Source organism: Candoia aspera, chromosome 7 (assembly GCF_035149785.1).
Source record: "Candoia aspera isolate rCanAsp1 chromosome 7, rCanAsp1.hap2, whole genome shotgun sequence".
Lineage (NCBI taxonomy): Eukaryota > Metazoa > Chordata > Lepidosauria > Squamata > Boidae > Candoia > Candoia aspera.
The window spans coordinates 37005208-37022000 of NC_086159.1; the positions used below are offsets into that span (position 1 = coordinate 37005208).

Consider the following 16793-nt stretch of genomic DNA (forward strand, 5'->3'; position numbering starts at 1 on the left):
ATATTGTTAACACACTCACACAACAAAAAGTGTAGTAAATCTGAATTCATGTACAACAGTGGCCTCTGGTGGTTCAGATAGCAATTCAACCCAGTTAGCAATATTCTAAAGTTCCCGTATTTTTTTGATTTTATCACAGGCCTTGCAGCTAGTGTAACAATTTATTAAGACTGTATCTCAAAATGTATCTTTTTATATAATAGACATAAAAATGTTATTGTAAAACAGTGATACACTGCTCTTATAACGTTTTGGCACTTCAAATGTTAAAGCCTATTGAGTTATGATTGGATTTCAAGACAAACTGAGGGTCAATCATAGAAAACAGAAAGCATATAATTGAGGCAAATTGGCTAAAGATGTATCTCTGCACTCTGTATTTCAACATATTTCAAAAACACAATAACCATTCCATTGATTTTGAGGACAGCAGTGTAAGTCTTTCGCAGAAGGAAAAAGATGAACAAAGGGAAACCTCAGTCCTACAGCACCTTAAAAAAAACAAACCCTAATCAATTGTGCCATAGGTTTAAGGCTTCATTAATATTTAATTGCTACAGTACTTTTATTTGTAGCATTGTTCGTTTCACTAAGGACTTTAATATCTCTTTTCTCTTCCCATCTGTCAGTATCTGTGCAACTGATAAACTGAAGCCAATTTTAATTAAGGAGAGTTGGGTTTTCTTGTGGTATAAAAATGCATTTATTAAACAGAAGAGCTTATACAGGCATCTACTTCCTTTAAATAAGTTGCAATCATGCTTTTACACAGGCCTTACTACATATGGGTTTTGCCTAATCTGGCCATCATACTTAGTTCAGCCACCTTAGAACCTACCTATGAACATTTGGTTTCAGCCCTAGAGTATTTCATTTGCTGATCACCATAAATTAGAGTCAGTAATTACTCCATACTAGTTTGGTGTAGTGGTTAAGGCATCAGGCTAGAAACCAGGAGACCATGAGTTCTAGTCCTACCTTAGGCACAAAGCTAGCTGGGTGACCTTGGGACAGTCACTCTCTCTCAGCCCTGGGAAGCAAGCAATGACAAACCACTTCCAACCTTGTCAAGTAAACTGCAGGGACTAGTCCAGGCAGTCACCAGGAGTCAACGCTAACATGAAGGCACATGCGTGCGCGTGCACACACACACACACAGTTATCCCATAGCAAAGAGGAAAGCTGCTCCACTAAGCTTCCTCAACCAAAGTGGTACTTCGGAGAAATTCTTTGTTTTGTAAGCCAAATCATGATGATGCATGCAGCTTTCCAATATAAATCTGGTGATTATTCTTGTAAAGAGACACAAAATAATTTACACATACATACAGTATATGCACTATACACACATACACACACACTGTATATGCAATGAATATGAATGTCATATGGATATACAACATAGAAACTTAGTGATTTTGGAGCAGGAAAAAAATCTTGTAAAAAATTGTAAAATTGCCAAGAAAAAATGCCAGTATAAATGTTTCAAGATGTTTTTACCTAGAAGCCACATTTTCCAGCTGTAAAAAATTAGGCTAGTCATCTATTTTATTGACTAAGCTATTTCTTGAAACACAGTGAGAACTCTCTAAGCACAATCCTGCTTGCTGTTTGGTTTAATGTTTCTGTGCACTGTTCTTCAATGTCATCAAGTTTCACTTCATGCTAGTCTCCAGAAGTCTGAAACATCCAGTTCTATTTACCATGCACTTTCTCCTTTACTTCTGGTTTCCTGTTCACTACAAAGTTGCCTTGAATTTCAATTCCAGATCTAATGTACAGTAACTTGCAGTATGGATGTAGTATCCATAGACACAACTTGCTCGGCAGGCTCCCTATCTCACTGGATATTTCTTTAAAAAAATATTATAATAAGAAAAACAGATGTGAAGCTGACATGTTGCGAAGAACAAGTTTCTAGGATCATATTATTTGCAAGAAAGCCTTTGGGCCCCCAAAGGGTCTCCCCTGGGATGCCAGAGATCATAGTAGCTCACTTGTGAAAAGGTAAATCCACCATGGCAGTTATTTTGGGAATCTATTATATGCTTTCGAATGTCTAAATATTGGTCCCATTTTTGGCAAAAGGGTTGCTTACCCCTGACATACCTGTTTTCTCAACTTTAGAACTCATCTTCCATCTTATGTAGCCTGAAGCATCAACTGTTTGTCCAAACCTAATTTAATTTCTACTAAAGTGCAAAACTCACTGATTTGGGAATGAAACTTCTATGTTGCATATCCTTAGATTCTACAAATCAGCTACAAATCAGAATCCCTAGATTTTACAAAACACCTAGAGAAATTAAGTGACAAAGTTTTAGTTAAAAAGTATTTTAATGAATCTTTCATCTATAGAAAGTGGTTTTCCATGATGGTAAAGACAAATGTAATTTCACCTATCTTTGGGAGTATTGGTTTTCTTGCGTCTAGTGTGATACCTAGAATGAAAAAAATTGAACATATATTAAGCTTGTTTCTCAGACACCAAATAATTTAAATACTTGTTTTAAGAGACTAAACAGCCTTGTGTGGCGCAGAGTGGTAGGTGGCAGTATTGCAACTGAAAACTCTCCCTGCGACCCGAGTTCGATCCCAGCGGAAGCTGGATTCTTGGGTAGCCAGTTCAGGTCAGCTCAGCCTTCCATCCTTCCGAGGTCGGTAAAATGAGGACCCAGCTTGCTGGGGAAGGTGACAACTGGGGAAGGCAATGGCAAACCACCCCGCTATAGTCTGCCAAGAAAACGTCGCAAAAGCGGCATCCCCCCAAAAGGTCAGACATGACTCGGTGCTTGGGGGACCTTTCACTTTTTTTTAAGAGACTGGGAGTGTTATTAATAGTTATATGGTTGAAAATGTTACCTTTTACAAATGAAGACTGTAAAGACATTTTTTACTTAACCAATAATTTTAAAAAATCTTTTGTGCAGTTTCTTTCATCAAGCAAGAACATCCTATACTGTTTTGATTCAATGGCAAAACTAACCCCCAGCTGTAAAGGGATTCAAAATATTTTTTACAGTCTGAACATGGCTTGGAATGTTCCTAAGGCAGGAACTCACCAAAGCATACCCAGTGCTATCCCCTCTTTCACTGAAATGTCTGGTGCAGTGTTTCTTAACCTTGGCCACTTGAAGATATGTGGACTTCAACTCCCAGAATTCCCCAGCCAGCATGGAATTCTGGGAGTTGAAATCCACACATCTCCAAGTGGCCAAGGTTGAGAAACACTGGTCTGGTGGAACAAAAGGAACAAGATTTTCCTGAATAGTTCTAGACTTTCTAGACAATGGAATTGTGTTATCTTTCTTTCTAGCTCTGTTACTAAAATTAGACTTCCATTTCAAGACTAAATTATTTCTACTTAAAAAAAAAAGTGAGACTGAATTCCAAGGGAGCCTTGGCCGTTGTAGGCATAAACAGTGCAATATGAATACATCCTATTCAGTACCTTCTTGATCTTTCTTGTACATAGTAGAAATCAATGACAGCTTTTAAACTTTCTCCCACAAACTGAATCTCGCCCAGAGCTATATATTCCTTTGGTTAAGAACACCTGATTGACCCCAAGGCATTCTGAATGCATCTCCTGTGCACCCCCACCGGGCTGTGGGCATATCAACTTCCGAAAGAAGTACAGGCTCCAGCCACGCGATGCTTCTTGACTACTTCCGCTGGGAAGCAATTTCACTGTGAGGTAGTTATTGGCCCAGTGGCTTATGGAGCAGAACGGTCCACTCAGCAATCAATCATAAATATCTACTCTTAGTTCCAGTCTTGAAAAATAGAGACATAAAACAAAACATTCTCCAGGACATACTTCTCACAAAATTTGCTACTGAAGCTACTCTTAGGCAAACATAACTCTTAGACAGAAAAGAAGAACAGCTGCATGCACATTTTCTATGATGTTATCACAATCCTACAAGGTTTCTAATACCTGAAGAGAAACAAAAAGCAAGGTATCTGCAGAACATAGTCCTCTTACATTTCAAAGAATGCAGAAGAGCAGCTATACTTTCTGAACTCAAAAGAAAGTATACTGCCTCCATAATGGCAAATAATTTTGCCCACAAACCTTTTAACTTTGGGTTTGAAGAAAGGACAATGAATGACATGGTTTAACTTCTAAAAACAAACTTATTAACTCTTGAATCTAGACCTTAGAACTGCTGATATCAGTGTCTCCTCAGCATAAGAAGACATGTTCCCTAATTCTTCAAGCATTTTTATATTTGTTAAGAACATTTCTTGATCCAGTGTGATATGTTTTTCATCCAAAATGCATATGTTGTTACTTTTATCAGTAAAATCAATTTGCTGCAGTGGTTAAGGTGTTGGACTAGGACCATGGAAATCTAAGCTCAGATTTACCCTCAGCCATGGAAACTCACTCAACCACCTCAATCTACCCACAGGGTTATCAGAGTGAGAGAAAATATGAGGAAGTGCACACTTCTAGAGGAAAACTGGGATAGAAATCTAAGAAATAACAATAATAATATTTAATCAGGTGAAGAAATAAGGTGAAGATCTTGTGAATTCAATCTCACCCCAGTGAGGTGCTGTGCATCTTATTAGATTGACTAAGTAAGAAGAGAGGAGATCAAATTCCTTCTAAAAAGCTCCATTTTTACAGCACTATGGAAGAAAACCGCAAAAAGAATCAGATAAGCTTCTCCTCAAATAAAGACAACCCACAGGGATATTAGGACTGCATACTTCAAAAATTATTCAGAAGAAATACTTCAGAAAGTGCACAAGTGCTGTGTTTTTTTAGGTTCAGATAGAAATCTGAAAAAAAAAATCTGGCTGCCTTAATGAGTTGCAGAGAAATGCTCTGCTCATGCAAGTCCCAAAATACTTCTTCACAATCATTTTCAAAGAATGTATAACCCTAAGGGATATACATACTAATATGTTCAATCAATGCAGAACAAACCTGAGATGCATGTTCAACTGAATGTGAAGAGTTACGCATCAGGAAAGAAGTTGAAATATTGTGATTCCACTCCATTTTAATTATACAAGTAATACCTTCAGAAATACTTACTGTCCCACAGGATACCAGCGATGTTTGGTTGTATAAAACATTTTACTAAGTGTCTCAATTGTGGGCCCATTCTCATTGCAGAATTCCTCTCCTTCTAATTTAGATTTCAGGACTTGTTCATGTGTCTCTTCTTTATAGTTCACTGGATCTAGTTGTGGAATGGGCTGTCAAAGTATATGTCATTGAAATTATGAAATGCAACTAAAAGGTCTATTTCTCCAAAGAGATTCCATTTATTAACCGTACACATCAGAGGAGTTGGCATTATTTTGACTGTAATACTGTTAACAGAGGCTAGGAATGCAAGAAAGCTAATCTATTAGCACTCAAATATACCAAGAAAAGATTTGTTAAAAAAAGTCCTTCAAGTAAGACCAAGCTAGCCTAGTATCCTGTTTCCAAAAATGGGCAGCCATATTTCTCCAGGAAGTTCACCCGCAAAGCATGGAGACAGCACTGTCTTTCTCCCTGTTTCACTCCATAACAACATATATCCAGCGGTATGCTGCTTTTAAATCTGGGAGACTCATTTACCCTATTCACCTAATCTTCTTCTTAATCTACAGGAGTCAATAATTACCTACTGTGGCACTGAATTCCATAAGATAATTGTGTGTGAAATAAAAATGCTATTCTCTGAATCTTATTCCAATCAATGTTATTCACTGAACTCAAACTTTAGAGAGGGAGCAAAGTCTACCTACTACTTGCCACTTACAACTCTATATTATTTCCTTGTACTCAGTGTAATCCAAAATCTTGGGCATTTCAGTTGTCCTTTTTCTTCCCCTTCCAAAGTCTTGGAGATGAGACAATCAGAACTGTATATAATATTAAAAATGCAGCCACACAGGAAGCACAATGCTAGCCATTTTATTATCAATACTAATCCTAATAATCTTTAGAAAAGAATTTGCTTAGATTCTCCCTATTATACATTATAGGTAGACCTTGCTTAACGACTGCCCTGTTAAGCAACCGTTCAAAGTTACGATGGGACTAAAAAGTAACTTTACAACCAGTCCTCACACTTACGACCATTGCAGCATCCCCATGGTCATGTGATCAACATTTGGACACTTTGCAACAGGCAACCATTTATGACTGTTGCAGGGTCCCACGGTCACATGATCACCATTTGTGTGCTTTACAACTGGCTTCCAACAAGCAGAGTGTCATGTTCACTGTTTCAATGTAGTTTATACATCATAACATTTCACATGCCATGGTGCTGACGCGCGTTTCTGTTTGGGAGGGAGCTGCTGTGAGACCTTGTACCAAGCTCTGTATGTGAAATCAGTACAATGGAATGTGTCTGGGTTATTTTCTCTGTTCAAGGACTTTCCCCGCAGACCATCAGAAACCGTTAGGAGCACCTGGGATTGTGGACTTGAGAAGATTCTACAGGGGGAGGGATTTCATTGGCACCGAGGGTTTTTAGTTTGAATTTGGCGCGCTTTCATCATTCTCAGCTTTCTTTCTGATCCTGCATACTATTCTTCAATAAATCAGATATCTTTGAAACCCTGCTTATGAGTCTGATATCCATTAGAATAGGCAATCATTACACACAGTCAACGGAGAAGGCAGCAGTAAAATTGCAAGTCGCAGTCACATGATGTCTTGCTGAACGACCTGTGGTGACATGCTTAACGACCAAATGGGAAGTGAAATTGTAAGTCTGTCATGGTCATGTGACATTTTGCTTAACAAAGGAGTTGCTGGTCCTATTATGGTCGCTAAATGAGGACTACCTATACTGGTTTTACCTTAGCTCACATTCATGAATGTGACATTTTATGTTCCCCTGTATTATTTCAAATCACACTTTCCCAATATGTCACCAATCTAAATTTTCTGAGCAAGTTTCCATTTATACATACTCTGAGTTTCAAAGGGTAACGATAACTATTCCTGAACACAATGAAAGCATTTACACTCTTTAAAGAGATCCTGAACAATATTTAAGATTAAAGCCAATACTGTCCTTCTAAATAGTACTGAGATTAACAACTCCAGGGCACCATTTTCCCTTTCCCCTGTGATCTGAATGTATTTATGTCATCTATTTGAAGGTACCTCAAAGGTATCTGAGGTCATTCATTAATGCAACTTTGCTGCCTCCTGTATTTACCTCTTATGATCTTCTCTTGTAAATCACATTCACGTTAAGGGATAACACCCAGTAACATATACTGTATATGAGAAAGACTACCCAGGACTAGTAACCATTTTCAGGAAGATGCAGTTTTAGTTACCTACTTTTGTGTGCTCATATGGAATGTCCACCGAAGGGTGATAGCAAACAATTGTCTTTCCATCTGATGTCACAGCAAGTTCCACTTTGCTAGAAAATAAAGCAGACATCAATATTTCCTGCCATTTTGAAAAGATGGCATTGGAGATAATGCTTTATTTTAATCAAAATTTAAGGAAAATAAATAAATTAAATATAGGAATTATTTTGAAGGATAACCATAGGCTATAAAATATTTCACTAGAAGACAGTAACAACACTAAATGTTACCAAATATATTCAATCACCAAGTATTTTAAAATAAACTTAAGAAAACCAAACAAGCATGCAATACATAAACTACATAAGAGCTAAAACTGCATAGTATATATAAGTGCTATTTGTAATCTTAAGGCAAGATAATGAATTTTTAAACACCCATATTCAATATTTCTGTTTAAAAGTATTATTGAAAGTAACTATGGTTTTATAAACTGCAAAAGTATTATTGAAAGTAACTATGGTTTTGGTACTTCTACAGTAATACAATTACTGTAAAAATGGAGGCCAAATGTGAGAAAAACATTTTTTAATGGAAGGATTATTCAAGATTCTTGGCACTGTGTCAGTTTTCGCTAGAATTTCCCTGACATCCTGAATGTGTCTCAGAATAATATATATCCCAATTCATGGGATGCAGCAACAGTATGTTGGCTTGCAAAATGATCTCTAGATTAGAGATTCTAGCTTGCATAGATTAGCATAAACATCCTTGGAATAAAACTGGACTCTGTTGGCATTTGGAGCATGTATGTGCCCAAACTGATTGGCACTGTCCTTAGCATTAGCAAGGAATTCAGGCTGAAGTTAATAGGCTGCTCCAACAGGGCAAAAATTGGATTAATAAGGGCACTTGGGAACCAGCAAGATATCTACAAAATCTAACCTTCCCCAAGCTGAGGATAGCAGTTTTCAAGGCCGGGCATAACATCTTACCATCCGCACTGCTGCAAGGCAGATACTCCAAAATCCCATTACCAGAGTGTACCTGCCCATTTCACATATATTATTACACTGTGAATTCTAAAGGGATACCAGGTCTGTCTGCTTATATTCTGCCTTTAATATGTAAATTTCCAGAAAGGCCAGACAATTTCTATGTGAATCATCTTCTAGAAGATTTGAAACCCTTTATCACTTGTGCACTAGCCAAATTCTGTGTTGCCGCAATGAAAATAAGGCATAACTGGTAACCACTTTTGCTTTATTTATCACTTTAGGTTTAATACATGCTAGCTATCTCGTTTTAGGTGATATTTTTACTTCATAGATTGTAATATTTTAGATCTACACTGGCACAGGTAATAAGCACGCTATTATAGTACTGTATGTTACATTTTTTATTTGTTATTTTATCTTTGTTATGTTAGTATTTTATCTCATCTATGTGATTTTACTTTGGTGTTGTATTTTTTCAAATTTTGCTGGTCATTGACTGAATAAACAATATTTCAATTTTGCTTCAAATGAAGTGTTTTACAGTGCAGAGGTGCACATACAAAGCACCTCTCTTTGATAATTAAAGAACAATATGCATGTGGAAACAGCTGGAAGCAGTTTATAAAACCAAAAAAGACAGATGCTTTGTATGCTCTTCCACATATTGTGAATAACTCTTCTGCAGGATTTGCAGTCCTAGTGAATAGTTATTTCACAATTTAAATACCCTTTATGAAAAAGCTGCTACTCTTAACGTTTTTAGACAACTAAAGTAATATATATTACTAATGAATTAAGCCTAGTCACCATAGGTTAGTTTAAAAGAAAGGAACGGACAAGTTTTTGCATTTGTCTTCAAGCAACACATATGACAAAGAGGATGCAGTGTATTGGGGATATTGTGATGGCACACTGTACGAAGCTCAATTACCAGTCCATTCGTAGCATCTAACAGTTTTTACAAACTCATACAGATAACCTGTAGAATAATTAATACTTACCAGTTATAGTCATCAGGAAGTGGTGAATATGTAGATTTGGGACAGGTATGAAACACAGCTGCATCTGCAAATAGAGGAACTAAATAGTGCTAGTAATAGAACACCCACTAGATTGTGGGTCTCTTTTAACACTGTGGGAATGAAAATACTGCAGTATTTTGGATTGAAATTCTCATAATCCTCAGCTTTGGTACCTTGGGATAATGGGAACTGGGGACATCATGTTGAGGAGAGCTGCCTTAGAACATACGCAAAAGGGATGAGGTGGGGGAGGAATATAAACCTTCGGGGACATATTAAGGCAAGACTACACAAATGACATGCTTGGGGAATCTAAGTGTATGTCATTTATCAGCACTCACTTCTGTCGTGCTCTGTATTTTGAAAGGAAGGAAGACTGACAAGGTTCTTCTCATCTGCTACTGCCTACACTGTCATTGCAGCTGCATTATTTGTTCCTCTTCACTGATGTAGTCCTGGGGATTTATATTTTTTACCACCCCAAGTGCCATTACATTTCCCTCTCCATGAACAATGTAACAGACAACTAAGCAAAGATCAGAAATATAGCAGAACTCTTTCTTCTTGCATAAACTGAATACTACTGAACTGCGTTCACTACTGTATAGAAAAGGACTTAACCAAATTTACGTTGAGGTCGATTCTTTCTGTTCCCACCCAAGCCAAGCAACATAGCTCTATGGTGGCAAGATTCTTGTCTCTTGAGTAAAGCAAGGCCCACCACATTGAGGATTATCAGATGGCCAATACATTACCTAACACTCATTCTTCAGAGAGACTGGAAGGGGCTGTTGATTTGTAAATGTAGGTCATTGCTCTCCTGCCCACATAGAAGCAGTTTTTTAGTATTCAGTTAGCTAATAACACAGAGTCCACAATGCTTACCAGTTAGCAAAGCTTGCCTGATGAAAGTTGCCAAATGCAAAACAGACTTCCTTGAGGCTGTGGCCATGGTAGCAGATTATGGAGTGGAATTTGGAGAAATCAATTCAAGTTTTGTTCCTGTTTGAAAGTCAGCTCATTAGTTTAAATATGTTAAGTCTATAATTAGCAAGTCAATTTCTTCAGTATTTCAATAGCAGTTCCATGCATTACTATGGAGCAGTTAACAATACAAAGTCTAATAATTGCCTGAGAATTCATTATTTTAATTCCATAGATGGGAACTTCTTCACAGTCAGTCCTCTAAACCAATCTTTACAACTTCCAGGACTGTGGACTTCAGTTCCCAGAATTCTCATCAATGGCCATGCTGGTTGTGGAATTTTGGGATCTGAAGTCCACACTCCTGGAAATTGCCATGGTTGGGAAGCGCTGCTTTAAAGCCACACATTTCCAAGGAAGAATCAGGATATTCCAAAATAAGGAGAAGCCAAAAGTTATATGAACCAGCAAGAGCTGTTTTTTCCCATTTATTTCAAATAGTTCTATCTAGTCTTTCTGTAATGAATAGCCAAAGCAGTATAAAAAATTGTTTCTCATTTAGTATAGCAGTATTTATATGCCTGCCAATAAATGCGTTCTCTATAAAAATTTTACCTGAATGCAATAGCTATTGCTGCCATGGTGTGGCTTTAAACTAGGGCTAGTGTCCCTCGTCCTACACCAGCCCCCAAACTAAGAAAAATCAGCACAACTTGATTACTTTTCAACTTATTCCCCCACCCGCAAAAGTCCTGCATATTCATCCTTCTTGTTGTTGTTCTTAGCCTTTGTCCCAGTAATTTGCAGGGTGCACTTGTTTTACACTGTGCTTGCCTAGTTCTTATCAATGCATGATGTGACAAGGGGTTTTGTTTTTCAGCCAGCTTGTCACTGCTAATTAGATTGAGAGGAGGTGACTGGCCCAAAGTCAACCAAAGCTGGTTGCCATGCCTCGGAGAGGATTAAAAGCTGGGTCTCTCCATTAGTAGTCCAGCACTTTAGCCACTACACCACACTAGCTCTCTCTGCATCTTCATTCCAATATGGCTTTTAAAGTGGTTTAAACAAACTAAGCAACATTTTTAATATAATACATAATCAAGTAACAAACACAAAAATGCTATTTCCAGTATTTTAAAATAAACATGAATAAATATATTTTAAAAAATATTTTAATCCAACACTGAAAAGATAAAGAAACCGTCATTAGGTAAATATTTTAGGAAGGTAGTTTCCTATCTGCAGGAACCACAAATGTGGAAATCCTGGCTTTTATTGTCGTCCATTTTATCTCTGAGAGTGGTATCATTTGAAGTTCCCGGTGGAAGATCTCAGAGCAGAGGTGAGAGACCTGTCTCATTCCAGATCTTGCTAACCATTGGTCACCATGACTGGATCAACTAAGTCTTGTAACTGAGCACTATCTGGAAGGCAACAGCCTTATCACTGTTTTGAAACTTGGGTAAATTTATACAGGAAAAGGCAGGCTTTAACATAGTTGGATCTTGAGCTGAGAAGTGAAACCCTATGAACTGATTTAGAATTAAACCCTTAAATTCACAAGTGATACACACATGAATTATAGACTTGTACTGTTTATTTAAAAATATTTAAAGTTCAATTAAGTCTACAGAAATAACCTACACATCATAAATGAAGCTTGCAAACAATTCCTAGGCAATTAGTTTTAAAGCTTTTGTAAATTAGCTTAAAAACAGCAGGGAAGACAGCAATAACTTGCTAGGGCTTATTACTCCCACTTTATTGATTTTACCTGATTCTGGTTAGTATTTACCAATCATTTGGAGTAAAAAAAGAATAATAAACTAATTTAGCCACCAAATTTGATGTTAATAATAATAATTTATTAAATTCATATGCCGCCCGACTCCCTGCGACTCTGGGCGGTAAACTGTGTTGGACTACGAGTTCCATAAAATGGGAAATTCAATTAGGATGAGAAGAGTGGGAATTGCAGCCTATCACACGTGGAGGTCACCGACTGAAGTGCTGCCCAGGTACACACTTTACACGGCATAAGCAAAAGTTTCTATGTCAGGCACCACTTTCGCGAAAGGACAAGAGGACATGCGACCCAACGAGTCCCAAGCGGTCCAAGGCCGGGCAGCCAAGAGTCTAATTCGGGGGAGGAGGAAAATAACGCAGAAACACCTACCTAATAGTGGACATCGGGTCTCTATGACAAAAACGAATTCCCGAGACAACTTCCGGGAGCTGCTCAAGATCCGCCCAAAGGACATTGGGAAATGTAGTTCGGATGGGAAGGCTGTCCAATGGGTGGCATCCGAGTGTGTAATAGCAGGTTTTAGCACAGGAGTCTTTCCAATTAGTTACCTCTTCATAATTTTATCAGCCCAAACTCTCCTTCCTTACTCCTTTCAGAAGCATAGCCTGTGCTTTGCAGGATATGTTGTGTGAAAATAGCAAAACAGTTCAATAGCCCATGACTTTGGTGTCATGGGCTAGAACTGGGAATGATTCCTACCTGAAACTCTGAACAACTTCAGAAAGTAAACTGTGCTCTGCTAATAAGTTTCTGGATAACTCCAGTACACTGGTAAAGTTTCTGATTTCCAGTTATTTGACAGTAACAATGGAACAATCATGGTTAAGTTTGTATAAGATACTTATCCAAGATAAAATTAACTGTAGTTTACTGAATCCAATTTTTGGTGTACATAACACATTGGCATATACATTAACTGTACAAGCTGGATTGTTAGAATATGCTAGACTAAATTTGTAATGGCTAATTTGAGGTACAGTGTACTATGTGTACATCATTAAGTTATGTGTAAACTAGATCACCATGGTTTACTGAACCACTTAACATACTGGTTTAATTCTATGTGTGAAATCAGCAAGGGACATGTTCCACCAAAATTCTGCTTGAATCAGAAAAAAAAAAGCTTAAATATAACTGGGTCTTAGAAGCTAACTTGATGTGGAAAGAAGTGTGAGCTCAAGTCAATTACGGTACAAAGCAATAACAACACATGCTTATGCTCAGAGTTAACCAGCCTGTTCTTTAATTCTAACAAGATATATTCTGTAACTGGTTTGGGCTGGTGGGTCTAGCACAAACAAAAATATATTTGACAGACCTAAAGCCTTCCTACCCTGGTAGTTAGAGCATAAATTAATTTCTTGACCTGTGTTTCTACTTTTGGGGAAAGACTTGGTGCAAGTGTAAAGCATAGAAATTCTAGGCATCTGCAAGATCCATCCTTAGCATCTCCAAATCAGTTTGGGAAAACTTGGACACAACCTGGAAGTCAGTCTAGGTGCTACAGTCCATTTAATTTAAGTCTGTTCTGTGACATGTTGGACTATAGATGGAGGTCCTGGGGCTCACAATGCATAAGTCCTCCAAATTCAGAGCCACAAATATTTTTTTCCTTAGAAGTATTCAGTAGCCCAAATGGCTGGCTAGTTTTAGATTTATTGGGTTGCCAAAATACAGACATAATGTTCCAGTGCTGTTGCCTATAAGAATAGAAGGAGAACATTCAGAAACAGTGGTGTAGAAGGAAAAGAGAAAGCCACTGTTAGATGGGAGAAGATGAGAGGAGAAATAAGTTGGGAAGTGGCACATCCAGTACTGTGGATGAGCTCCCAAAAAGTGTCTTGCCCAGGACCCCCTCAGTGCCATTGTATCTTCCTAACATAAGCCAAGGAATAAAGGAGCAAGTTAGGAAAGATATGGGGACACCTACTTTAGAATTTATAACACATCAGGAATCTTCCGTAGTAGGCCAATAGCTTGAAACAGTAAAAAGAGAGAAAGGTAACAGGATATCTGTGGGGATGGCCAAACAGTAGTATACCAAGAAATGGTTCCCTTCAACTTAATTTCATTGGCTACTTCCCTGTGAGAGGGGCCTGCCAATGTTGATGCAGGCTAATTGGTAGGTATTAGTGATGTGCAAGGATACTGAATGTTATTGCCATGCATTAGAAAGTAGATAAGGAATACATTAGGTCTTTTCTACACATGGAGTAGCATTAACAGGCAAGCTATGCTTTCCAAATATCTGTTTTCATACAGCAATTAAAACTAACAAATAGAGAGGAAAAATAATATTTTTGAATCTCAGGGCATGTTATATGCTAAATTTTACCCATTCGGACTTAATATACAGATCTTTGCAAGCAACCCCAGAAATAGATGTCAAGAGGGAAGAACAGGACTCCTATATTTTTAATAATTTCACAGAATAGGGATTTTTTTTCTAGTGATAGAAGTTTTCAAGTAGAACTGGAAATACCACCCACATCCCCATGCATGTTTTTATTTATTTATTTATTTAAAAGATTTGTATGGCCACCCATCTTAGAGAACTTTGGGTGACTCACAACAATAAAACTACAAAATCATAAAGCCATAAAAACCACAAAACTAAAACTAAAAAACCTGGTGCCTCAGTCATTTTACTAGGATGCCCCAACAACAATCCACAGGCTCCCATCACTCTGCCCCAGTAGATCCTACTCTATCTGGTCTAGTGGTGTGGGCAGACACCCTCAGGGACAGGCGGTCCTGCAAATAACCTGGTCCCATGCCATGTAGGGCTTTAAAGGTAATAACCAGCACCTTGAATTATACCCACAAGGAAACTAGGAGCCAGTGCAGCTCACACAACAGGGGTGTAACTTGGGCAAACCTAGGGGTACCCAACACTGCACACACTGCTGTATTCTGGACTAGTTATAGCTTCTGGGTGGTCTTCAAGGGCAGCCCCATTTTGACACCTGGTTTGCCATAGTAGGAGCAGAACACAGGACACACTGATTTGATCTAGCATGAATTTTCTTATTTTGTTATATAAAACTATCACTAAGTGTCTTTCTGAATTTTTACTACTATTAGATATGTTTTCTCCTTTCATTCTTTCTGTATTTGTGTGTCTGTATGCATATATACATATAAGTATACATACATACATATATATGTGTATGTAGATGTAGCGGTGCCAAGTGACAGCAATATCAGGAAGAAGGAGTATGAGAAGCTGCAGAAGCACCAGGGCCTGAAGGAGGAATTGGAGAGGATGTGGAAAGTGAAGGCCAAAGTGGTCCCAGTGGTGGTAGGAGCACTTGGGGCTGTGACTCCCAAGCTGGGACAGTGGCTCCAACAAATTCCAAGAACAACATCGGAGCTCTCTGTCCAGAAGAGTGTGGTGCTAGAAACAGCTAAGATACTGTGCAGAACCCTCGAACTCCCAGGCCTCTGGTAGAGGACCCAAGGTTGAAGAAGACACATACCACCCATAGAGGTGAGAAGGGAATCTTTATACACACATGTATGTATGTATACATATAGTTTGGTGTAGTGGTTAAGGCATCAGGCTAGAAACCGGGAGATCGTGAATTCTAGTCCCACCTTAGGCACAAAGTCAGCTGGTGACCTTGGGCCAGTCACTTTCTTTCAACCCTAGGAAGGAAGCAATGATAAGCCATTTCTGAAAAACCTTGCCAAGAAAACTGCAGGGACTTGTTCAGGCACTCTCTGAGAATTGGACACGATTGAACGGATTAAAAAAAAATACATACATACATAGTCAAAGAACAAATTTAATGCATCAGTGGAAATGGACAGTAGTTCTTGAAAGCTTATACTGCACTAAAATTTGATTACAAACCCATTCTCCCCTACCATGGAGTTTATAATGAACTAAATAAGCTTTACTTTTGAATGGTCATGTATAGAATTCTACCCTAGGATTATAAATCTTTTAAGTTGTTGTAAACACTTTACTCTGCAGATGGCTCTCTCTCAGTGAGGATACAATGAAGACAGAACAAAATAATTGCATGGGTTCTTTACAATATAGTACTTTGTGGGTAGTGTTAGTGAGTGGGACAGCCTCCTGCACCCTAACACACTGCAGATATGTGGAACCACAACTCTAGCCTAGTTGGCTAGAGTTGGTGGGAATTGTTGCCAAGACATCTACAGCTGGGAAGGCTGCAGGAAGACAATAAATCATTGATGTAAGTTTGTTTTTTTAAAAAAGGTATGTCTGTTTATCTTAAATATATAATTACAACTACATTTCATATCTGTCCATCAGTGGAAGGTTGCCTGTTGCCCTCAACTTTCTTCAAAATACTCTTCAGAACATTTTGTATTATCATTTCTATTTCCAACATTTTATGACAGAAATTGAATTAAGCAATGGTCATGAAATAATCAACTTGTTAACAGGTTAAGAGGTTAAGAACAGTTGCAGTGATGTCCACAGGAGGATCAAAATCTGCAAAATGATAAAGGCAGCATTATGTTCAAACCGGCTTGTAAAAGGGATGGGATAAGGATCCCAACCCTGTTTCCACCATCCTTCAGATTTTGTAGTCCATTATGTCTACTTGCACAAAGCAGAGCTGAGTCATCTAGGCAGAGTTGTAACATTGAGAACAATGCAATGGAAATACCGTACTGTAGTACAGAGGTGCTACCTTTCCTAGTATTGCTACAAAGACTTTTTCTTGGATATTACTTAGGAGATGGTTTCATAATATTGGGGTTGCTGAATTG

The 16793-nt window shown here is 38.1% G+C and overlaps 1 protein-coding gene across 1 annotated transcript; it reads right to left on the reverse strand.

Annotated features, from left to right (window-relative positions):
• Positions 1-2318: 2318 nt before the first annotated feature.
• Positions 2319-12480, reverse strand: MRPL42 (mitochondrial ribosomal protein L42). Its single transcript, XM_063308878.1, has 6 exons — positions 12411-12480; positions 10196-10312; positions 9290-9353; positions 7316-7400; positions 5054-5217; positions 2319-2441 (listed from the first exon to the last, which is right to left on the reverse strand). The coding sequence occupies exons 2-6, from the start codon at positions 10260-10262 to the stop codon at positions 2396-2398; spliced, it is 426 nt and encodes a 141-aa protein (XP_063164948.1). The 5' UTR covers positions 10263-10312; positions 12411-12480; the 3' UTR covers positions 2319-2395.
• Between the last annotated feature and the right edge of the window lie 4313 nt (positions 12481-16793).